This window comes from Plectrocnemia conspersa, unplaced genomic scaffold (genome assembly GCF_051122295.1).
Source record: "Plectrocnemia conspersa isolate PC_06_02 unplaced genomic scaffold, ASM5112229v1 ptg000002l, whole genome shotgun sequence".
Classification (NCBI taxonomy): domain Eukaryota; kingdom Metazoa; phylum Arthropoda; class Insecta; order Trichoptera; family Polycentropodidae; genus Plectrocnemia; species Plectrocnemia conspersa.
The window spans coordinates 8,448,108-8,474,342 of record NW_028277166.1 but is presented as its reverse complement, the minus strand read 5'-3'; the positions used below and the strand labels follow the sequence as shown (position 1 = coordinate 8,474,342).

At 29.4% G+C, this 26,235-nt stretch overlaps 3 protein-coding genes and 1 non-coding gene across 4 annotated transcripts; 3 read left to right on the top strand and 1 right to left on the bottom strand.

Moving 5' to 3' along the window:
- Positions 1-739: 739 nt before the first annotated feature.
- Positions 740-1,692, bottom strand: LOC148237538 (histone-lysine N-methyltransferase SETMAR-like). Its single transcript, XM_088181340.1, has 2 exons — positions 1,656-1,692; positions 740-1,131 (listed from the first exon to the last, which is right to left on the bottom strand). The coding sequence occupies exons 1-2, from the start codon at positions 1,690-1,692 to the stop codon at positions 740-742; spliced, it is 429 nt and encodes a 142-aa protein (XP_088037466.1).
- A 238-nt stretch (positions 1,693-1,930) lies between these two features.
- Positions 1,931-2,607, top strand: LOC148237537 (gamma-interferon-inducible lysosomal thiol reductase-like protein). Its single transcript, XM_088205723.1, has one exon. The coding sequence runs from the start codon at positions 1,970-1,972 to the stop codon at positions 2,564-2,566; it is 597 nt and encodes a 198-aa protein (XP_088061849.1). The 5' UTR covers positions 1,931-1,969; the 3' UTR covers positions 2,567-2,607.
- A 13,916-nt stretch (positions 2,608-16,523) lies between these two features.
- Positions 16,524-16,596, top strand: TRNAK-UUU (transfer RNA lysine (anticodon UUU)). Its single transcript has one exon. It is a non-coding gene; the product is annotated as a tRNA-Lys (tRNA).
- Positions 16,597-23,133: 6,537 nt separating this feature from the next.
- LOC148237535 (gamma-interferon-inducible lysosomal thiol reductase-like protein) lies at positions 23,134-23,811 on the top strand. The gene has a single exon (XM_088181339.1). The coding sequence runs from the start codon at positions 23,134-23,136 to the stop codon at positions 23,764-23,766; it is 633 nt and encodes a 210-aa protein (XP_088037465.1). The 3' UTR covers positions 23,767-23,811.
- The last annotated feature ends 2,424 nt before the right edge of the window (positions 23,812-26,235 follow it).

The following is a 26,235-nucleotide window of genomic DNA, read 5'->3' as shown; positions in this document are numbered from 1 at the left end:
ATATGTCCCCTAGCATCTAAGGGTTAGATGACAACACATTTATAGAATAAGATTTTTTTTTAAATACTTTTGAAATTTAAATGAATTGGTTGATGCATAAGTAACGTCGTATTTTTTTAAGAAAACAAAAGTTAATATCTTTAGATAAAATTAATTAAATCAATTAACTACATATTTTCCATTACTGCTAATGACTGTCTTCCATCTTTCTGTCAACTTTTTAATCCTATTAGAATAAAAACTTTCAAGTTTCGATGCAAGGAACGAATTTAGTGCTGTTTTTACCTCATCTGTTTTATTATTTTTTTTTCTATTTAAATACTTTTGTTGAGATAAAAACAAATGAAAATCAAAAGAAGCTAAGTCAGAAGAATAAGGTGGATCCTTTAAAACATCCCAATTGAGCTCCTATAATTTATGCTGTGTCATCATTGCAGAATGAGGCCGCGCATTGTCATGATGAAAGATGACACCCTTGCGATTGCTAAGTTCAGGTCGTTTTCTGACGAGTGAGGAGTTTAATTTTTGCAGCTGTTCACAATATCTATCAGCATTAATTGTTTGGTTAGGTTGCAATAACTCGTAATAAGTAATACCCTTCATATCCCACCAAACACAAAGCATTATTTTTTTGATGATGTTCTGCCTTTGGAGTGGTTATTGGGACTTGTCCTGGCTTGACCCAGTGTTGCTTCCTTAGTTTTATTGTTATAGACAACCAATTTTTCATCCCCAGTCACTATTCGAGGCAAAAAAGTTCATGCTTTTGTCTCGCACACAAAGAAACACATGTGGCAACTCGGTCCAGCAGGTTTGCGGGTGACAAGTTGTGCGGGACCCAAACGTTGTACTTGGAAACCATTCCACTGTGATTCTGATGCCTCACCACCGTAGATTGAATTATACCCATCTTCATTGCGATGTCCCTGGTATTTTGACGGAGATCAGTTTCAAGTATGTCATTCAGAACATCATTATCGGTGGTTGAAAGGCGCCCCACTCTTTCTTCATCAGCTGTTGATAAATTCCCAGATCTGAATTTAGCAAACCATCGTTGACTGTTTCGAACATCGATAGCACCTCTGCCGTACACATCACGTATGTTTTTGGTTGCCAATGTTGCATTATGGCCTTTAAAAAAAATAAAAGTAAAAAATGTCAAATATGGACTCTTTTTTCTGACATTTTAAAAAAATCACAAGGGCTCTGTATAACTCAACCGCTGACGATAGACTAAAAAAATGTTAGAAAAAACCCTCCTTTGTATAATACAAATACAACATTAAGCACAGATATTAAAACAGATGGTTAAAAAAAATATATGACAGTCGATGTAAAAATACGACGTTACTTATGCATCAACCTATATAATATTAGTACATAAATAAAGATCTTTTTGTTATATTATTAGTACTGTGGGGGTTCTAACCACATGTACAATTAATTAAGAGGGCATTTTAACGATGATTTAAAAAATATATTGTATCATCTAACAGTAACTCATCAAATATTTTATTAAATCGTTATTGTATTGTTAATTCCAATGATTCTTATTTTAATTAATAATGAGCTGAGAAAAATGTATTTAAATTTTAAGATAATATACCGCAACTAATTTAAAGAATTATTTTTTAGTGACCCTGTTCTTAAATTACTGCACAATTCAAGACTCATTACCGGTAGTTCGTTCATGCCGTTTCCGATCTTTGATCCCCAAATTCAATTGTAATTTGCCATAGGGTGAAGTCAGCGCAAAAGCCGATGCAAATTTGGGGCATACATAAATTACGCCAAATGAATACATTAACCCATTGACTCGCTGCGGCGGTTATCTCCCAGATAATTTGCATGCGATTACACACAATTTAAACTTGAAAAGTTTTTCACTCCGAACGTGACATATCGATATTGGAGTGAGAGTGAACGCAGGTAACCCAGATTTCGATTCAGTTGATATCGAGCGACCGCGATGGATCGAACCACTTTACTCTCGTTCTTGTTACTGCTGGCGGTCGTTTCGGTAATTAGCCAAAACCATAAGTTAAAGATAACCGTATATGTATCGAGCATGTGTAAAGACACGCAAAATTTTATCACGAAGCAGCTATATCCGGTGTATATGGAGTTAAAGGATTATATAACCATCGAATATGTACTGTGGGGGAAATCCAAATATGAAAATGGTGGAGTCACGTGTCAGTTTGGCGATGATGACTGCTGGGCTAACCGAATTCAAAGATGTGCGTTGGATGGTCTTATGGGAAACGAAGATAGGCAGATGGATTACATGTTTTGCGAATATCTTACTAAGGCAGCTATTAATAAGAGCTATGAATGCGTTTATAATAACGGTCTCAATCCGCAGTTGATTGATATCTGTATCAATACGAAAAGGGGAGTCGGTTTGGAATTCAAAGCAGCGCAGAGAACAATACCTCTTCAAATTTCGTTCGTGCCTACAATAGTTTATGGAGGTCAGTTTAACGATGCTCTATCGAAAGTAGCTTTTAAAGATTTCAGAAGTACGACATGCTCAATTTTACAAAAATATCATCCAGTATGCTAAAATGTATTAAAATAATCAATAAATGAATCATATAGAAAAAGTACAGTTTGTTTTATTAAAACTCTTTCATAAAATAATATAACATGTAAATTTATTTATTAGTTATATTTTTAAATAATATATATTTTAGTAATAAATCTAATTGTAATGTTTAAAAATAGTTATGGCAATTAACAGCGTAAACTTCGTCTTAAAAACATATGTATATGGCACTATAATAAGGTAGCTATATCCAGTTTACAGCTATTATATGTCCAGTTAAATAATTACATTAACATAGTGTATAGAGTGAACTAAATATAAATATGAAAACGTGTCTGTTTTGCAATGACTTCTGGGGTGACTGGATTTAGATATGTGTTTCAAAGGGTCTTTCGGGAGACGATGATAGGCAGATGAATTATATTTTCTGAGAATATCTCACTAGAGCTGCTATAAGGAATAGCTGGAAATATATTTTATGTAGCACTATAATAATATGAGTCAGTTTGGAATTAATTTAAAACCTTGCATAGCACAATGCTTCTAAAAAATAATGTTTTGTCAACAGCTTAAGGTGGTTAGTACGATCTATATAAATTGTCAATGGAAAGTATTTTAAAGACTTATTATATAGTATGCTAATGACTATATTTAATAAACTACTTAATTTATTTTTCTTTTTTGATTTTAATACATTTTTACGGTATATTATCTTCGACCATTTGAGTAGTGAGTTAATTTTTTAATTTTTTAGTATACACCTGTGTGATTTAATTTTACGTATATTTCCATAATTATTTTTATTGTTGTTTATATATTATTTTTTATTATTGCATTTATAGTAAATAATATTTAAAAAAATCAGTGATTCTATTAGTTTTATTGCTTTGATTTATTTTACTACTTTTTTATATTAGTATGTTTCAATAATTTATTTTAACTCTTTTCTATTATTTAATTTTATTAATTTATTTTACATTTTTATTAAATATAATTTGGTTTTGTGAATTTTGTATATCAATACAGAGGCTCTCAATATTTTTTATAAAATTAATATAAATTATTTTTTGTTATATTAATTTATTTCGTACTGTTGTATAGAAATCATTCACAAAAATTTAAATTAAAAAAATATTATATACCTATTCATTATGTTTTATATTTCTTGTTATTTAATAAATGTAAATATATCTGGGGTACCTCAAAACAGTGAAAGATCGAGCGCCGTACATGTACGGCGATACTCCTCAAAGGGTAAAGCCACTACACAATACAAATAAAAAACAATATATAAAAATAAATATATTGACGAAACAATTAGATAAATTTATTTTATCGTGACCTGACAAGTCATGATTATCAAAAAAGCAATACATAATATTATTTAAATACACAAAAAAACATAATACAAATGAGATAAAAAATATTTTGTAGGAAAGAAAAAAATCACGAAAGAATACCATTAAATTATATAAACCAGACCAGTTTTTCGAAGATGACATTAAACAGATCAATGTACAATATTAAAGAGCTGGATGGATTGGCTAGTATGATGTCCTAGAACTTACGAGCATCAAAAGAGGATGCGATCGTGACTCTCAGAAATTTATCTAAAATAGTTTGAAATCAATACTATCCGAATGGTGGTTAAAAAAATTGAGTGGTACACAATAACGAACTTCTTCTTGAAAGTGTTTTCTCAAGTACATGTCGATGCGACTCAAGGGAATCATATTCTGGCATATCTTGTAGAAATTTCATAATAAATAAAAATAGATAATATTAATATTCACTCATGTGAAGGCGTCTGGGAAACTTTTCTTGAACCATTCTATTAAAAAAAGGCGGTTGTTTTATTTAGCAACCAGAATAGGTACTGTGCACTAGATGATTATACAAGGCACAGAGTGCCCTCAAGATCCTTGCTTGATGCGCGTATCGCAAGAAAAATCCTAACATATTTAAGGCTTTATTGCATATGTTTTTTATATGCTAATGGAATCTGTAGTTTTCTTAAAATAGAACACCCAAAATAGTTACACTTCTGTTCAATCAAGCACATGTTATCTACTTTAAAATCAAATTTAAGAATTTTTATGATCTGGAATATGATATTTTTTCATGATTAGCTGATGACCATGAACATAGATTTTTAACATTAAATTGACGTATTTTAAGATATTTAATGTTATTCATTTTATAGTATACTTATATTTTATAGGTCATAAGCGAAATATATATATAAATATATATATATAAATATATATATATAGTATATTTTATAGGTCATAAGCGAAAAGTAAAAATTTTAAATTACAAATTACTTTGAGAATTTTTTTAAGAACTTTGAGAAATTCCTGATATGGCAATGAATTTGAGCTGTTTCTGTTGCACATATTGAACATATTGACGACGATTTGAAAAGTATGGTTGAAAAAATATAATCAATTTGTTGTAAAACTTAAGGCTATTTTATTTTTGCACGCTAGAGCATCACCCTGTCGTAGGCTGTTGAGTGTTCACAAAGGTTTTGATAGATCATTTTGTACTCTCACTTGGCATTTGACGTTTCTTATTGTGTGTTTTATCAAGGAGATTAGTTTTTTTGGTACATCCTACTGTGTACCTACTGCGTAATAAATAGCCACGAAAAACTACAAATTCTTAAATACTCACAATCGCAAAAAAAGTATCGTGTCAAATATATTATTAGATTTTTTTTGAATTATATAATGAGTTATTAAAGTTTTAATAGGGGGACGGGGAGGCGCAAATTTAGTTTTTGCCCGGGGCGTCAAATAACCTATGGCTGGCTCTGAGCATTTCGTTATACTCTGGGGTATTAAAATGTATATTTCGATGAATATATGATTAATTAACTTTGTGCTATAGATGCTATAATATACAAATTATACGATTGCACGCACAATATATAATATTTGTTAGTTTTAAATAGGCTTTATAAATTTAAATTCTTGAACTGGTTATTCCCTAGATAGACATTAAAAACCATGTTTGTTTATTTAAAAAAAAGTTTATTTATAAAGTAATTAAATTCAGTCTATATAGAATTCAAAGATTGCATAAGTATCTTACTATAAAATCTTACTATAAAATTGTAATTGTGACGTGTCATGTCAACAGTAGTTTATAGAGATCAGCATAACGTTAGTTTATAAAATATGCTTATAATGATTTATTAAGTACGATTTTTTAAATTCTATTTATGTATTATACATTGTATAAAGCTTATAAAAATATTTTTATATATTTCAATATACATATTGCATATTGCAGTTTGTGATTTACAAGATGGCACTTCTGATGTTTAATATTTGCGCGTTTCACGCTAATGGAATAGGGCTTATTGCGCCGTATTGTTCATAAAATATACTCAGGTGAAAAAATTGCTTTTCTCAAGTTTACGCTCAGACAAAGGTATAATATTAGTGCTTGCAAAATAAAAGAGAGCTTATGTAAATGGTGAGATGTTTATAAAGAAATATAAATTGACTTGAATAATTTTCTTTGTAAAAATCTTTTCATTTCATTTAAGTGTTTTAATTTTATTTGTTTCAAACGATTTTACTTCTAAGAAATACTAATATTAACTTTACATTTAATATGACAAACAAAAATTATATAACGTGGCAATTTTTTATTAAAAATTCTTTCATTATTATTTTATTTTTTTCAGACGTTAATTAAACAAATTTATTGTTAAAATATAAATATTTGTTATAATATAAATTTTCTTGAAATATTTTTGTGTTTTTTTAAGTACTTATGAGTTAATTATGAGTTTTTGTGGTAATAATGTTTATAAATAAATATGATGCTGAATCGTTCACTATATAGTTTGAGTAAAAAAATCGATTTTATTTACACTTTGTCTATTAGGTTATTAACAAGACAAGTTTTACAGTCTATCGGTTATATCTAGTCATTAGTTCGAAATTGAAAAAAAAAGTATTTGCGTCATTAAAAAAACATATAAAAACAACAACAATTTTCTGCGTTTATATATATTTCTTAAAAAAGCCAATTCAAAATAAAAATAAATTGTTTTTTTTTATTCTTTTAATTTTTTGAAAGTTTTTTATCAAGTCTACATTATTTTTTTAAATAGGTCATAAAATTATTTTTAAAACCCATTTAAATAAAAAATCAATTCAAATTTATTTTATTGTAATTTTTAAAGGTAATTTAAAATATTTAAATCACTTTATTCTCACAATTTTTTTTCTATTTAAAATTTTTCCAAGTAACTTAGTTACTCCTACTTAAAAAACATGTAAAATACAATGAAAACATATTTTTTTTTAGATCTTAATTTTTTTAATAGATTCTTAAACCCATCAAAATATTTTTTCCAAATAGCTTAAGAGCCATTAAAAAAATAAATGTTTTTTCTTTGTATAAATTAAAAGTTTAAAATTTAAATTATTTCTCTTGATGCTCAATAAAAAGTTCAGAAATTCATATTTATATAGCCTTAAAAAAACAAAAAAAATCTCCTTTCACAAATAACCCTTTAAATAATATCTCAAAATTTTCATAGCACTTAAATAGCATCAGAACTTTCAAGAAAGAACAAGTAATAAAAAAACGCAATTTTTGTGATTAAATAAATTGGATCATTTTGGGTAATTAGAAAAATATTTTAAATCAATGGGCTGAGCATTGGACTATGGATCCTATTGCTTCAAACATAATAGTAGTATCCAACTTGTTATTGTTTCTCAGCACCCAGTTTCATAAAAAATTAAAAAAATCATTTAGAAATTGTCATATTGAGCAGTTCTTATTATTTATCGATCGTATTCATCGTGAAACTCGTCAATTTTTTGTCTTTTGAAAACCACATTTTGTCTTTTAAAAACATTACTATAAACAATTATTTAACATACCTCGTACCTTTTTCGTTTCAACGGTGCACATCTAACAACTGTGTTAGATTTACCATCAAACTGAAAGTATCTGAATCATTGACATCTATATAATGATTTATAAATTATAATATGTATTATAATTTATAATCAATAGATATTACTTGGAATCTGGAGCCGGTTTGTAAAAATAGCGCATTTTTATAAACAAAAATTCAAGTCTGCTGTCGTGGCTTGAACTCGTGGCCTCTGGGTCACCAGTCAAGATCTTACGAAATACGCTATTTCGAGAATAAAATTTTAAATATAAAATAAAAGTCAAGATAATTGGCTCTCATTTTAGATAAAAAAAATAACGGAACTAACGATGTTTAAATCTACGATAGTAAATTTAAAATAAAAACCTTGGAAAATTATGATTGAGCAAAAGCACCGAAAGTCAAAGGAAAAAAAACCCAATCAAAATCATTTGCTTTGCTATTTGATTGGCTATTGATGTTTCGCACAATGTGCTTAAAAAAGTTATTTTTAATTTATTTTAGAACTCCGCAGTTTTTACACGGACATTTTTAATAAGGTCTAGTATTTTTTTAATATCCCTATTAAAAACAGCTGTGTTGCTAAATATAAATAAATACTTGACTTATATATACTTTTCGAATATCCCTCGAATGTTCAGGTATGTGAGTTTTCTCAAGACTTGAATGAGGTGTAGTGGTTATCCGTTTATAATTCAGGATTACGAATCTTCAAATGAATTATTAATACTTATGAATAATTGTATTATACTGAAAATGAGGCAAAGTCGCCTTGCGTTGTATGTCTAAGCAATGCCGGCTATTTTTATCAATAAGCAGCGACGCAAAATGGCGACCGACGCTCGGCTGCTGTTTAACATTTAAATAAGAAAGCGAAGGAAGCGTTTACCTTTCCTGGGCAAACATTCGCCGGGGTCCTGTTTACAGTAATTCGACACACCTCGACGGTGCGCGCGCAGTCGCACTTTCGCCACTCGGCGGCGGCGAAAACTCGCACCAAGTGGAGGCCTGCCGAACAATAAGCAGTATAAAATTCAACAATTCAATTACAAACTTTTATACGGTTCAAACTTTACGACTAAATTAATTTGCATAATTAAGCGCCAGGCGCAGCGCCGTTAGCGAGCGGTGAAAAAATAATATCAAGGCTGCGCGTCAATCCTCGAGGCGATGATATCTACATTATGAGTATCATACCAAGATTAACACCTGAATTATGAATATCACACAAATACTAAACTGGCCAATAATGCTTTTATAATTCAGATTTTAATGATTGATTTTGATTAGGTGGTTTGTCATTTAAAGCTAAATTCCATATGGTGTATGTTTTATTGCAACGACAGTATCATTTTTTGAATGGATACATTACGTTATAAATGTACTTGTGACTAATGTCTAGAAACGATTTTGTATATAAGATTAAATAAATACTATAATCAAGCTTTTTGCATTATCATAAAATATTCTATAACTAGCGTTGCAGAGGCGTAACCTGAATACAAAATACTTATGTGCGATTTCTTTGACTTCAGAGAGCATAGGTTGCAATGTGCTGCTAACATATAAACTTTTTGCCATTTCAGTTAATACTATCTACTACAAATATTCAATGTAAAAAGATGATTATAAATTCTCGGCAAAAATATGGAAAAGAATGAAAAAAATAAATAAATAGTACATATAAACATTAAAATTCTTGCTTCGTGCTGCCAATTTGAGTTGTTATAATGGACAAGTACCAAGCCTTGTAATATGTCACATGTGTTGTTACGTGTTATATACTTTTATGGCTGTGTATGTTTATGCACGTGTGCTGTAATCTCGTATATTTGTTGTGTTGACGTTGTTTTCGCAGAGACGCGAGGTGGAGGAGACGAAGTAAAAGAAAAAAAAACAATATCTGATAAAAGATAAGCTGAGCGTGGGGATTCGGATAACTTTTATCTTCTTGAGAAATTGTATCTCCGTCTCGCTTTACCTTTGCGGGATAGAAAAACTTTCCCACTATAAATTTAGAAAAATTGAGTTCTTCAAAGTGGGGAACAAGGGGGTGTTTTATACGGCACGTCGTACATTGCGACGTTTTATGATTTTTTTCTAACTTTAACTCTCGAATTAAATATATTATTTCCGAAGACAAAGGAGTTAGAGGATATATAAAAATCAACTTACATGTAACAAATTTTCAAGTTCACGAAATCGGTTATAAATGACTTGTTTTTAGCTAGAGCTTGTCAACTAGGGCAAGAGTTTCGTGAACTGACTTTTTTGTTAAAAATACCACTCAATCAAACTTATATTTTTATTATACATACTTATGATTAAAGAACTTATGTAATTGATTTGCATCTTTCAGGTTTTAAGGTCTAAAGGGTGTGACTTTGCAGTCAAATAGATACCGGAAAAATTATATCTGTCTATTAAATAGGAACAATATATCACAGTATGAATAGCTTCGTGTAAGGAATGTGGCTTTTGAAAGTCAGAGAGTCTGGTGTGTCGAGCTGAGATTATCGTTATGTCTGCCTCGATGTCTCTTTAGAGTCTATGTATATTTTCTGCTCGTATCACTGCAGACTATCCAGATGTAAACAAGTGTCACATATTTTATATTGATTGTAAGTGACAGTCATGGAAAATCATAAACGAGGATGATTACAAACAAATTACATCGTTACTTGAACCCACCTCCAAAATAAGTTTACGCATTAAGAGAAAATACAGTCGAGATAGCTAATCTGGCATACGGCGATGATAATGCATGGTTAACGTTACGGTTATCAGAGAATTTTGTAAAACAATGTATTGTCTGATGCGCGTCTACTCTTCAAAAAAGTCGTTTTTTTGGTTTTCGTTTCGGGACAGAATGTGCTATTAGTTGATCATTATTTTTAAATTTAGAGGCGTTTTTTGTGGTAACAAGATCTCTTCCTGTTGTTAAATGTTTAGTTTGATTTTTCAAAACAGGTTGAAATTGATGTAGTAAGGAAGATCTCTCTTTTTGTTGTTCAATTAGTCGTTATGGTGACATAAATTATGGCACAATTTTTTTTGCACAATGAACATTTTTTCTTTGATTAATAAGAACGAAGAAAAGATAATATTACGTTGAAAAATGTGTAATTTTGCTCAACTTGTCCTATATATTTTAAATATATTTGTGGTTAAGTTTTGTTAGTTAATTAGTAATTTTGCTACAATACATTTACACGCTCAAGTCTATGTTTTTTAGCTAATTTGCAATAGTGTAAATATTAGTCTAGCATAGATTAACATAATTTAAAGCATAAATAATAAAACAATAAATAACTTAACGTTAGTTGAACAACATCCACACAAAGTATGTATATAGTATAACTTTTTCGTTAAGTAGATGAATTAGTATAACATTTTACTATTTACTAGTAACAAATATATAAGACAACAAAAAAATGATAATTTGAAAAATTTCAAGTGTTTTCTGGATATAAAAAACGTGAAAAAAGTTTGTTTTTACATTATTTATTTATTTATTACAAAACGAAATTTAAAACAGAATAATGATTTTATTTTTATTTTAAAAAGCAGCCAAGTCGAGATATTTTTAGATTAAGTTTCATGTTGATATGATTTAAATTGCGGCAGTTATTGTGTATTTAAAAACCTTTTATAAAAAAAAATACTATTTAAGAGCAAAACGATATAACTTTAAAACAGCTTTAATAATAAAACATTTTTTAAATTACCTTGTTCTTGAATCATTAAAATGACCAAAAATGATCATTTATCAATAGTGATAAACTAGACCAGGGTTTCCCAAACTTTTTCAGCGACGGAACACTTGGCAAATCCGAAAATTTTGGCGGAACACTTAGCTTATTTTTAAGGTTGGGTAATTCATAATAGTATAAATAAAAATTTAAGAAGTGTTATTAAATTTATTTAATAAACATAAAAATACAAATAAATAAAACTCTTAATGACTTTGATGATTTTGGGTTCTTAAATTACAATTTTTTTATATCAGGCACAATATATGCAGTTATATTCTCATATCTGCCGTGGCCTCGAGTATATTTTGTATTTTGTGTTTTTGTTGCAATATATTTAAAAAATCCCACTTCGCATAAATACGTTGTGAAAAATGTAAGTAAACAAACCAGAGCTTATTTTGACACATTGTGAAAGTCTTCAGTCAGACTCGCCCAGAATCATTTAATGGCTGATCTTTATATTTTTATTTCAAACCAGAGTCATAAATTAAATTAACTAAATTCTCATTATCCCTTGCACTTAAGCCCACTGATTTAACTGTCACGGAAAATGGATTCCGAACCCAGATCGTCCTTACTAGTTTTCGGAAAATATTCTGAAAGAGTTATTTTCAAGTTATATAGGTGTTCTAAGAATACTTGTGAAACTTTTATATCAACTTTAAAATTCAATTCATTTAAATATTCATACAAGACAGGAAAACAATTAAAATTATTAGATTCAACCGATAAAATCCAAAATTGTAATTTTTAATCAAAAGATTCAATTTTATCCCTCATATTAAAAATTGTAATGCTTCCTCTACACTCTCTGGAAGTTACCGAACCAAAGGTCTACCGAATATGGTCGAGGTCGCCGAGACATTAGAGCGGGCAGACCCGAGCTCGACCGAAGTAGCCCCGAATTAACACATTATATTTTCCGTCCTTGCCCAACCATGGCCTACTTCCAGAGAGTGTGGAGGAAGCATAATACTTTTTCCTTGTAATGATAAGTTTACATCATTGCACTTTGTAAAAAATATCCGCCAGATATGCAAGATGTATCAACTAGGAAGGATTTGTTAAAAATTTGATAAAATGATGTTGCAAATTATTTTGTGCCTTCAAGAAGACTAATAATTAATTTCGAAGTTCATAAAGTCTTAATAGTGCTTTTCCTCTGGATAGCCATCTCACTTCAGTATGTAATAAAAGTGCTTTATGTTCACTACCCATTTCATCGCACAAAATTTTAAATAATCTGGATTGTTGTGGTCTAGATTTTACATAGCTTATCATTTTCACGGCTTCTTCGTAACATTTTTTAAATTTGTGAAAATTTTTTTAGTCAATAGTGAATGCCTATGCAAAATACAGTGACTGCTAGTAGCTCTTGTAGCTACTTTCAGGATACGTGATACAACACCTTTCATTTTTCCTACAATTACACGAGCACCATCTGTACAAATATCAATACACTTTTTCCAGCATATCTCTTGTTTTGTAATGTAATCATTAATACAGTTGAATATATCTTCTCCTATAGTTTTTCCATGTAGATATGCACACGTGAGTAAGTATTCTTCAATACTTTTATCATATGTGTGACGAACAAATACCAATAGCACAGCTAGTCCTGCGACATCTGTAGATTCATCCATTTGCAATGCATGCATATTCACTGCAAAGTCCAAGTCGACGAATTACCTCTAGTAGAAATATCTTAATGCGTCGTAAACCATTTCATTTTCAGTTTTAGCCATTGTAATCATTTGATATTTGGACTTTTCTAATGAGTCACGTTGTCTCTTAAAAAATTGCATGTCTTTCCTTTGTAATCAGAGTGTGTCGTTTCGAAGTGCCTGCGAAGTTTAGCTGGAGCCAAAGAACTGTTTGCGAGTATTTTTTGACACAAAACACACATTGCATCAGGAGCATCTGAATTGCCAATATACGTAAATCCAAAATTTACATAACTTTTATCGTACTTCCGTTTTGGTCTGTTCATAGATGACACTTGTTCTTTAATATTCGATTTTGAAGAAATCACAGTTTTTGGATTATTTTCTTCTTCGATGTAGACGTATCAGTAAAAGTATTTGGCCTTTCTTTCGTCAAATTTCCTGTTTTCAATCAAAGATCCATGGGTAGTTTTTGAATAATATGTAAATTCTGTAATATTTTTTTTTGTCAAAATGTAAAAAAATCTGTAGCAATCAGACTAAATTAATGTATAAGAAAATCGATTTATTTTTATGCAAACTTTATTTAATTCATTTACATTTCCAAAAGTATACACCAAATCTTGTTTTAACGCAATAAATTAGTTTCAGGAATCAACACGTAGAATTAAAACGCGTAAAAAATTATCCGCAATAACTTTTTGTAAATTTGACAGATTGGATCCCAAGATTGAAAAATCTTGTATAAAAATCACGTATCACATAAGTGAATTTGCGTAAATTAATCGTGTAAAAAGTGGCATTCGTAGCACCAAAAAATTGCATAAAAGTGACATCACATAAATAAAATTCTCATAACAAGCACTAATCAAAGCACTAAGTGACATCACATAAATAAAATTCTCATAACAAGCACTAATATTGTGTGATTAATTAACAAAAAAATATTGTTTAAATTCGGTCAAATTTTAAAGTTAAAAAAAAACAACACTGACATATGAAACTTTTCCCTCCAGAATTTATACACATCAATGTTGAATATTTAACACATATTTTTAAGTTTCTTTATCAGATTTATGAACAATTTTTATGTATTAGCGAGACTAACGATATTTTTAATCTACTCTAATTTTTTGTGAAATATCTATTTAGGCTCCGCGGAACACCTATTTTGGATCCGCGGAACACCAGTGTTCCGCGGAACATAGTTTGGGAAACCATGAACTAGACCATAGTGTAAAGATGCCATGCAAAAGCCCTCGTTACGACTAGAAAAACAAGATTTCACATACATAACACGCAAGGATTCTCCGGTGCATTGAAATGTATTGAATATTTCTTTGTTGCGAAACGGTCACGGGAAACAATATATCACCGGAAGACAAAAAGCACCTCAGAAGAATGTCCACCAAGTAAATGTCAAATATTTCGTTGTTCTAAGACAACAACTGGCTGGATGATCGTTGCATTAACTTGATCCATCAGCGAGTTTTGCAACTCTTAATACTTCAGGCTGGTCTCCAGTAGAGACTTCGGTCCGCCGGCAGATGCCGCCCCACCGGCAGAGATGCGAAGATACTGCTCGCCCGCAGACAATATACGGTCATGGACGCTCATTTCCTGAGAGGGATTCTACCATACGAGCACTGCAGCAGAGAGGGATCAAACTCCACAATACTGTCGCTGTCACGCCAACCAGAACTCTGAGGATCTTTCACTTCACATCATCCCTCCGCCAGATTTTCCACCACCGCTCGGAGAATAACGATCTCGCCCTTCAAAGTAAAAATTACCAGTTTCATCCTGCGTTTTTTTAGCTGCGAAGTTCCTACTTTTAGATCGATCGAAATTATAATTATATATTAATCACTAATTCGGATCTCTCAGACACAAATTAAATTTAAAACCACTAAGGTACATATGGGATTCAAACCCAGGTCTTTCAGGTCAATAGTTAGCGACTTATACCACTCGTCTATCGTGCTGATTATGCTTTTTAAATTATTTTAAAATTTTATATTGCTTACTTAAAAATACATTTTATTTTACACAATAAAACTTTTAAATACAATTTTTTTCTCCTAAGCTTTAAACACATTTAAAGGTACATTGTAAACAATTTTGTGTTCAGAGTATTTAATAATAAGTCTATATTATTTATAAACCACGAGTAAAGCTCGTTGAGAAAACATTTTTATGGATATCCCTGGTAAAGTACGAGTAATAAGGTTGTGAAAATGTTTTTTTAAACATAATACAATTGCTGTGTTATTGACATAAAATATATAAATAAATATCTCGATCAATTTAAATTAACATGCTTTAAATGTGTTATTAATAATAAACTAAATATACAAATATTTTTTGATCTTAAATAAGATTAAAAAAGTTAAGCTTTATAATGAAAATAAATTATTTTGTAAATAGGTAAAATCTAGAGAATCGAAAAGGCAGATATATGAATTCAGGTGCGGGCAGATAGCAAAACTCAGATGGGAATATTCCATTATGGCCGAAATGGTTTGGGCGCTTCGAAAGCTCCTTTACGACATCCTTTCTCCATCCGTTCCGAGAAAGCCTCTTAATCCTACACAATACCACCATTACCTTTCATTTTCCGCTACAGGGACGACTCTCTCAGGCTCGTTCAACTATCTGACTTGCCTCCGAACAACGAACGCTCTAATAACACACAGTAGATGCGTAATAAAACGATGGGTTGACGTTTCATGGTATAATATATAATAAATGGGCATATACGAATAGTTTTGGATGTTTAATTAGTTCTCATTTTTTACATGGATATGTAATATTAAATAATAGTGCACAAGTTAAGTCACTGGTAATATTTTTACATAAAAAATAAAAATGACTAAAAAGGTTTTGTAACTTCTTAACGTATTCTTGAGAATAATTTATGCAGTTTTGAAAGCGTTTATGTATTTTTATATATAGTTAGTCTTTTATTACCCCCGTTATTTCAATTTCTAATAAATCTGGAGCAATTATTCCGGTTTAATACTAAACTGAAGTACTTTTAGCAATTAATAACAATTCCAGCTTTTTTGCCTTATATTTTTAAAAAATATTTAATGTTTAAAATATATTACATTTTTTATAAATAAGCTTAAAAGTATGAACGTTTATTTTTTTTACTTAAAATATTTCTTTGTTTCCATTATTAGAATACAATAAATTATTATTATTCGCTGCTAATTGCTTATTTCAGTTCAGAAACAGCTCGTTAAATAAAAAAATGTCAAATTTCACATTTACAACGCTCACTCTGTGTAAAAGCAAACAGCGAGATCAATTATTTCCAACGTCTTAGAAAGGCCCTTTTCGAGTTTTTGCCTTTGTTTAATCCTATAACGACTTTGAGACTCGAAACAAAAACTAAGTGACATTGTCAACACACCAGCACGAGACAATTATCTCTCCGAGTATCCGAGTCGCGCTGTAGTTCAGTTTACACAGGAAAACAAAGCCTCAACTCTCTCCATACACACAAAACACTCGCTTTTTGACTGACGTGTATTTTTAAAGTTGAAGTATGAGAATCGCCGGTTTAATTGCATAAAATAATATATTGCCTTATCCGGTCGCGCAATAAAAACACACAGTCATGTGCCCGGATAGCTCAGTCGGTAGAGCATTGGACTTTTAATCCAAGGGTCCAGGGTTCAAATCCCTGTTCGGGCGTTTATTTTAATATTTTTAAATTTATTTAATATGATTTTAAGTAAATGAATTTATATTATAAGGGGCATTATCGATAGTGATTACATATTAATTGGCAATATTTTGAGCTAAACATAATTTTAACAATAATTTTTGTAACATTTGAAATATGTACTTTCGACAGTAAATATATGAAAAAAGACTAGCAGTGTCATAGACAGATGCAAAAGGTACACAGGTAGAGGGCATACGAAATAAATGATGAAGTAATTTTATAAATTAATGATTTGGCTTTACTTGTACTTAGAAGACAAAATCATTTTTTTGTTTAAGTCCATGCTGCATTTTAAGGTATTTTTTATGATTAAAAGCAAATACATTTATGTTAAAAATGAATTATATATGTGTCTGTACTTTTTCATTGTAGCATAATATTCTATGACGTTCAGAACAAATAAAACAATACAAAAAAAAGGAAAGCCATGAAAAAACTTATAAAACTTATTAGAAATTAATAAAATAAAAATAATTTATGAAACAATGGATGTAGAGATCTCTGAATAAAATATAACGTAATACCACAATACAATTTTTGCCCTTGAATTTTGTAACTAAAATGAATAAGGTTATATATGGTAATATTCAAGTAGTAATTGGTCATGAAAAACTTGTTAAAGTATTTTAAAATATAATTTTTAAATAAAGATAAATAAGTAAGATATATAATATATTAAATAACAATAAAAATAATTTAATTACTTACAACATTTATATATTATTTTTACATTATCTAATATTTGTGGTTTCTTATCTTTATTGACATACAGATAAAGCATCGACGTTTTTTGGGTGCTTATTATGATATTATAAAATGGTTTGAATAATATTTTGGCAATTTTAATTACCAAAACTCTCAATTCATATATAAATATATTTATAAGCATTATCGTTTACATCTGTATAAATGTGATCATATGTACAATTTTTAATATCGAACTGTACAATCTTTAGTTGCCACATCACAAAACTTGACAGCTTGTGATAATTTTTTTATCAATCGACTAGTCGTTAAATTTTGATACAGCAATATCTCAATGTAAATGTGAATACCTACTAATGTTTTAAAATTGATAAAAATAATTAAGTATTTTATTGACAGAGACGTTTCGTTTTATTTATGACGCATTTTTATAACTTATTAACTGACTTACTTACATAAGATTAAAGATTGCAGCTTTGACAAAATTACAGTTTTATGTATACAAAAATATTTATATATAGTTGTTTATAAACGTATATTATTTATTATATATTTCACCTCAACAATAAAAAATACACTAACCACATGCAAAGCTTATATCACTTATTCCACAAATTTAAATTCTTATGCTCTCGTCATCTGTCACTAGTTGATAAGTGACTTACTTGTAGAGGTTACAAAATGAGCGTATATTAAGAATGAATGTATTCCATCAAAAGTAAGGTACCACAAAACGATGTGTGTGGGTGTAAAAGTACAATATAAACATATACATATTATAATATAGACTATAAATTTTATTCTTAAAGAAAATGCGTACGAAAGGGTTGGAAGCCTGTACAAGGAAATCCACTTTTTATATATGCACACGAGCTTCGGCTTAGATGAAAAACAACTATTGGGAATTCCTCCATCTCCCCGATATGTCGGATTTTTTCGAGATCGTATTATATATTTTTGTTGCGAAAATCGTTTTATTATTATTTAATGATAAATTCCTGTATGGCTGTATTATATAATAAAAAGAGTGTTATGTATAATATTAATATGTTATGTTTGTGGTTTCTGTGGCTTTTGTAATTGCTTGATGGAAGATGCCTTAGGGAAACAGCTTGAAATGGATTGTAATTGTAAGTATAAATTGGATTGTATATAAATAAAGCACAAGTGTCGGAATGTGGTTTTGATTATAAAACACGTTATTGCTCAATATGTTTGTATAAACATTATGTAAAGCATACATATGCTAAGTATTTTTTGCAAAATTTCTATAACATAACCTTTCAAAGTAATTAATAATTTTTTTTTATAAAAAGCAATATTTAGTTTTAAAATGAAGGTATACAATTCAAAGCATTCTTAAAATTTATTATTTGTTTATGTTACTTATTTATAAATACTTTACAGTCATAAAAGTAAAAATATATAGTAATTATCATGACGCGAAGACGACGACCAATGGCGCTTCGCCCGCCGATCTCATTCATAACATTCGATACATATGAACTACTGTTCTATGAACTTTATACAATTTATGTTTTATTTACAAGCAATGCCACTAATCAATAATTGTTTTGATATTCAGAGATTCAACAGGAAGATATTATCTTTAAAGATGATTTAGAAATGTTTTATTTAAATTGCATGCGCAGAGAACAATGAAAATTATATAGTGGGTTTGGATTAAGATAAGCATATCTGCAATCTTTTCATCTAATCACAATGCTCCATTTTATTCTTAGTCTCGAATACACCACAAGGTTGAAACAACGCAGAGCTGTGAAAAATTTTCTCTAAAAATAATTCATACCATTGTGTGAATTAACCATCGTACCATTTTGGATAATCTTTCTATTTCCTGCGTATTCTTTGCAATATCCTAAATTTTTTCACATACGCTCATGACATCTTGCAATATAGACCATCGAAGTTCGCATACGCGCTGTCAATCATCCCTCTTCGGTTCGAAAATCTATAGAATTTTGCCCATGTGCGGAATACATTACAAACACACGCCCACATAACGTAGATACACGTACACGTGAACGTAATGCGTACCTGTATGTATAATAAATTCAAAATTATGCTGATACAGGCTTGCTTGCGAAGGCGCAATAATGAAATCCCATTTTCAAAGTCAAAATGATATTGCAAGCTAGGAGAGGCGAACCCACCCCTAAGCGGGGCGCACGCGATTATCTATTATTATTATTATTATTATATGTACATATATAATACGTGATATTTCATAAAATGGATATTAAATATTTAAAAAATATATACACGATGGGGCAATAAATAATGATATTTAATTTATCCCACAAATATTGCTATAGTTTGTTTACACAGTCAAGTATCAAATATCGTTAAGAATATATATTAAAAAAATATAGGGGCTTGGATAGATCATTCTGCATTTCTACCTGACCTTCAACATTTCTCATTCTAAGTTCTACCATAGAAATTAGCTTCTTTGGCACATCCAGTTTTTCTAGTTATCGAATCAGAAGCAGCCTTAAAATATTATGTATAAAAATGTGATGTGTATCGACTTTAAATTATTTGATCTTTTCCATATATATTGTATTGCGAATATCAGTTGTTAAATATTTGGCCCTAAATCCGCATTGTTATTTTCTAAAAATCTTTTGTCCAGAAGGTTATAGGCTGTTATTTATGATAATAGATAGTACTTTGTACTTTATATTTAACAAACTTATACCAATGGGTGAATATAGTATTTAAAAAAAAGAATTTAATAAATTAAGTTAATTTTAATAACCAGTTTTGGTTTATACAAATAAAAAATATATAAAATTATTAAAGAAAATAATAATTAAATATATAAAAAAAAATTAGATAAGGGCATTTGCTTAAAAAACTTCAATGTTAGTCTGTGTATCAAAAACCTAATCTGAGATAATTGATTAGAGTAGTAACATAAAAATTTGCACCTGTAATAGTACAATAGGTAAACAACTACTAGCACAACTGAATTATCAAGTCATATAATTATGTCGACTAGATAAGATAATATTGAAAATAAGAAAATGCAAGAATCGCATAAAACTAATATAAAAATTAAATAATATATTTTATGTTTGAAATAATTCACCGAAAAAAAACGCACTCTGCAAAAGATAATGGTTATTTTAAGTTGAATACATATTATATGGGTGAGGTACACCCAGCTGCGCAATTCACTCTTAGGTAATTCATCGATAAGAGAATAATCAATAACAAAATTGTGTGACTAAGCAGACACCCAATTAGCGCCCGTTAACATCCTGTAATGAAAGAAAAACTACACTTTTGTGCATTAAGAATGCAATACACAATGCGTCTAAACGGAGTAAAAACCGCTATTTTAATATGCTTCGGGCATTAACAACCATCGGAATGTGTAAATTTTATTTGAAAAATATACATAGGTGTATTATAAGCAATATCACTTTCATACAAGTATATATAAATAATAAATAAAACAAGCCACAAAGAGCTTACCACGAATATAATGGATTAAAAAACATATTTGTGTAAGCTGTATTTGTCAACACTTTTACAAATTTTGATGAAATGTTTAGCCAGAAAATTATTATTCAAAGAAATGCTGCGAATAATTTATTTCATTATTACAAATTTTATTAAAATTTATAATATTCACTACAAATATTATTTTTATCTAATTTATTATTACATTTTCATATGTAAATACTATACATAATATTACCTGATAGATTTCAGGTAGTCTTGGTTTATGATTGATTTTTGTAAGGTTTTTTAAATATAAAAAACTACAGTTTGAGAATAAAAAAAAACGTAGTGATATTGTAAAAACGTATTTTTAGACATTTTTCATTCAAAATTTATTTATATTATAAAAACTTAAAATGGCACGGCCGTGCAATGTTGATCATTTTAATATTTATCTAAACTAGCTGGCTTTGTTATAAACTTATCAGTTACTTTTTAAATTTTACCTTTAAGTACCCATTTCGGAACAGAATGAAAAGTTTCGAAAGTTCTTGTTTAAAACAGCAGTTTAATTATTGTTTTTGTACGTCATTTATAATTTAAATATTCTTTATTTTTTTAGTTAAAAATTTCTAAAAACTCTTAAGTAAAATAACCCGGTACTCGTTTTTTATTTAAATTAATGAAAAACTGGCTAACTGGTTTGGAAGCCCTCTAAGAAGGTTAGATATGATCGCACGATTTGAGACGGCAGACAACCAGACCGAGAACGAGAGCAAACCTCACCGGATCATACAGAGTATACCACATCATCTATTTTGGCTACCACATCATTATTAGAGAATTTACGATACCTAATATATACGACCTAGCTTGATTTAAATTATTCATCACGATATTCATATGTGAGATTAGGGAAATCTATGTAAATAATTTCTGTGATGATCGATTAGAATTATAAAATCATTACTAATTTTGATCTCCCAGACATGGACAACAAATTCCATATAGGATTCGAAACCAGGCCTTTCAAGTCAATAGTCAATGATTTATACCACTTGTCTATCGTGTTAGTTCTAATTGAAAATGAGCTATGTTAATTGTAAATACAGTGAGTTAAAAAACTAAAAAATAACATAAGGTATAAAACAATTATTTTAATAGCAAGTTTTTTAATATTTGAATTTTTTTGTTTAAGAGATTTAATTCACATAAGACAATGTATTTTTTCTCAATTTCAATTAAAAAAAATTCCTTTTAGAATCAATATATTTCAAAAGTACACTGAGTGAAAAAAATAAGTGTGTAAAAAGATTAGATGTCATCATCTATATACACATTTAAAAAAAATAAATGTATTTTCACTAGTTGTGTAAAAAATGGTCTGCAACGTCTGGCAGAACGGCTTCTGTTAAGCAAATTGAAAAAAGTCTCGCTTGGAATGGAATATAAAATAGCTTAATTTAAAACGTTGTTTCAACACCAGACTTTTTCATATTATTCTATATATAGTAATATACACGTACCTATAGATTTTATCATCCCCATGGTGATTTATGCTCGCCATGAGGAACCAGCTAAAGGCGTTATATCCTGAAGCGTTATTTTTTCATACGAAAGGGTTTTTCAGACAACTCGGAACCCGTAACGCCCTATCCCTGGGGTGTTTACAATGCAAACACGTCTATCGAAAAAGCCAGGCGTACCAACATACACCTCATCAACTCGAAACGCCAATAAGACCGACAGGATCCGAAGCTGACGCAACGTTCTCTCTGTCAACCGAACGTTTGAATTGAATGGATAACCATTTTTTGCTCGTGTTGTTATTGAATTAAGCCGAATGTTTTTACAGACGTGCGCCAAAGTAATTACTAGGAAAATAGTAAAAAAAACTGGATAGAAAAAGATGTGAATATATTCTAAATATTTTATTTTGACTTAAATCGGTAAAGTATCTAACAAATTACTTAAAACATTCCCGAGGGGTGTAGGTGATTTTAAAATATTAAATAAAATAAATATTGCTGAGACTTGTACTTTGCAAGATTTTGCCGATACTAATAAAATTCTTAAATGATAACAATGTACATGAAATATTTGCCTTGTATACTTTTCGTATTATTATCATTGTTTCATGAATTTATATAAGATTTTCATTGATATTATTGAATACAAACAATAGATTTAATTGCGCTAGACTTTTTACATAGAAAAATACAGACGATACAAATCTGATTTGATTAGATATGTTTTAAAAATAAACATGCTTCAGAGCTATATAAGCAAATTTAATTCACGCTTTTTTATCATATCGTGTCAATATGTTTCGACTATTTATCTGTTTGGCATTGATTGCTGATTGCGTTCAAAGCAGCGCAATAGACACAAAATCTAAATTAAAATTTTCATTTTATATCACGAGTCAATGTCGAGACACTAGAAATTTCATCAACCAGCAGTTGCACCCTGTGTATCAAGAATTGAAGGAGTACCTCGACGTGGAGTTTATACCCTGGGGCAAGTCAAAGAGGGGCGCCGACGATAAGGTCACATGCCAATTTGGCATCTCAGACTGCATAGCAAACAAGATTCAGTCGTGTGTGTTCCACTTATTGGGCGACGATCAGGCTAAACAAGTGGATTATGTCGATTGCGAGATGAGAACTTTGTTTGCCACACAGCAGAATTACCAGTGCGCCAACGACGTACAAGTGTCAACGGAGAGTGCGAAGGGATGCTACGAATCGGATCTTAGCGACAAGCTGGAGATGCAGGCCGAAGCCAAAACCAAAACTATTACAATGGTGTTTGTGCCAACGATCGTTTTAGATGATAAATACGACGTAAATGTACAGATCCAGGCGTTCTCAAACTTCAAAAAATTTGTTTGCAGCCTTCTTAAAGACGAAGACCCACCAGCATGCGGTAGTCAAAATGTAGTTTTATTTGATTAATGAAAATGTTATCTTACTAAGCTAATAAAATTGTTTTGTATTTTATTTACGTGATTTTATTTATCTAGATTTATTGAAGCTAACGAAAAATATTTTATTTAATTTTAGCTAATTGCTATCATAAAGTGATTTGCAAAACAAGTAACAAAGATGTTATCTTAATTTAAGAACAATCAGTTTTTATCAAAATATTTTGTCATAAAAATAAAAATCGAAATATCTTGAATTACATGATTTTTCCTAAATCCGCAAAAATGATTTATATGTATTATATTTAAATATAATTACACGCAATATATAAAAACTTTTAGGTTTAGTTTATTGTTATAGTCGATGTAATAATTTATTTGTGGTTACGAAATCCATAATCAATAATACAGAATAAAATAAAACTATTTTTGATTATTAAGTCATAGGAGAAGTGTAAAATTGAATAAAATAGTGTTAAATTAAATGCACAGGAGATATTATGACATATTTTTTATTTTATTTACAAGTTGATTACAAAGTTAAAAATATATAGTAAAATACATACTTCACAATATAGAACAAGTTACTGATATATAACTAAGTTTTAATAGTTTTAAACGATTCGACTATTTGGCATAAGAAATTTTCTGCCGGATTAATTTTTTTCGTTAATATCGTTGATCAATTTATTTGTCATTTATTTTTTTTATTTTAGTCGATGGGGTTTGTTTAATTTAAGACGTATATTACGCGACTGAATAAAAATATTTGCTTATTCTATTAAAGATTTATAATAATTAATATCATCGTCGATTGTTGTGTTTTGAAAATTAAGTTTTCCTAGATTTTCCTACTCTCGCAGATGTATATCGTAATGAATAATCGTTTATAATGTCATAATATACCGTCACTGATTTAAAGACTTATATTTTATTGACAAAAAATACTATTTCTAAATAAAATTACAGATATAATAAATTCTTAATAATAAAAAAAAAAACATTTTAATCTAATTTTAATGATATATATTGTACTTACATATTTGCAAGCAATCTATCATATATTATTTACAAAAATTAGATATTGAAATTAATTTGAAAAAAAATATATTATAGAATGTTGTGTATGTTTGATTTTTAAAGTCGCCAAACTTAATTGCTTCTGAACTTTTAAAGATTGTTAGCAAGAGTTGTAGAAAATAAACTTTAAAACAATTAATTGGATTATAAATAAAAATAGATAGTTAATTAAATTAAACATAAATGAATATACTACATATTCATATATATTTTTCCAGCTATATTCGTGCATCATCATTTACCGATGTATAATAATTAATTACTCTTTCCCGTTTCATTTTTCCCTTCACAATTATTGATCCTTCTAATTGATTAAATATGGCAATGTAATAATATCATGCATGAATGGAAATCTTAAGTAAATTTGGCAAACAAAGATACCTACACCACCATTCTCAAGGCGGTATTGTGAGCTCGAAAATTATTATAGAAGCTTAACTGGCTGTTTATGGCGCCGTTATGTTTGCGTTCGGTTAAATCGCTTTAAAAGAACACCACAACCGCTCGAATTTTCTCCGAAACTTTTAAGTGGATTTTCAATATTAATACACTTTTAATGTCTTTCAAATCTGTGGATGAATGGGCTACGGGTCTGAGAACTGAACAACGCCAGGTGACGTTTGACGAAGATATATTGTTTCGATATACGCTTTCATCACGGTGCGACCATTGTGTTCCACGTCCATAGGGGCTCGGAGATTTGCATTGAAGCTGGATTTAAAAGCTCCAGTTTTCCGGCACAATGCAGCCAGGAGATGCAGTGGTGCACCTGGCAGGAGAATTCCCCAACAAATGCGACGAGAATGCGATATCTCCGGAGATTTTGCGACAAGACCGACGAGCCACGTGAATAAGACGTTTACATGCTTGTGTAGCTGGGGGGGTCGTATTTTTAATCTAATGTATGTGTAAACATACTACGTTTAAGTCTTGAAAGCTTGCATAAGTTTAACGCTTCGATAGTTTACGAGCAGATTTATAAATTGTTTTGAATCTGAAAATATTTATATATATATATATATATATATATATATATATATATATATATATATATATATATATTTATTTATAAGTATAATGCATTAATAAACAGTAACTTGAAATAAATCTTAAAAAATAGATGAGCTTATCAAAAATTATCATACTTTTTTGTAATTACATATTAAAAAAAATTAGTAGAAAAATAGGTTTATTATCTAGATTAAGAAATATATTAAGTATAAATACAAAAAAATTAATTTACAATAGTATAATATTGCCCCATTTTAATTATTGTGCAACACTTTTAAATATGTTGAATAAATTAGATAAACAAATGTTGCAAAAATTACAAAATAGGGCAATGAGAGTAATCTTAAATAAAAATAGATTAACTAATTGTAAAAGTATGATTGATAGATTAGAATGGTTGAATGTTCAA

Coding starts and splice junctions, on each gene's coding strand:
- LOC148237538 (XM_088181340.1), bottom strand. CDS start 1,692: ATGAACGAACTACCGGTAATGAGTCTTGAATTGTGCA. Junction 1,132..1,655: donor AATGAGTCTTGAATTGTGCA/GTAATTTAAGAA, acceptor TTTTTTTTAAAG/GCCATAATGCAACATTGGCA.
- LOC148237537 (XM_088205723.1), top strand. CDS start 1,970: ATGGATCGAACCACTTTACTCTCGTTCTTGTTACTGCTGGCGGTCGTT.
- LOC148237535 (XM_088181339.1), top strand. CDS start 23,134: ATGTTTCGACTATTTATCTGTTTGGCATTGATTGCTGATTGCGTTCAA.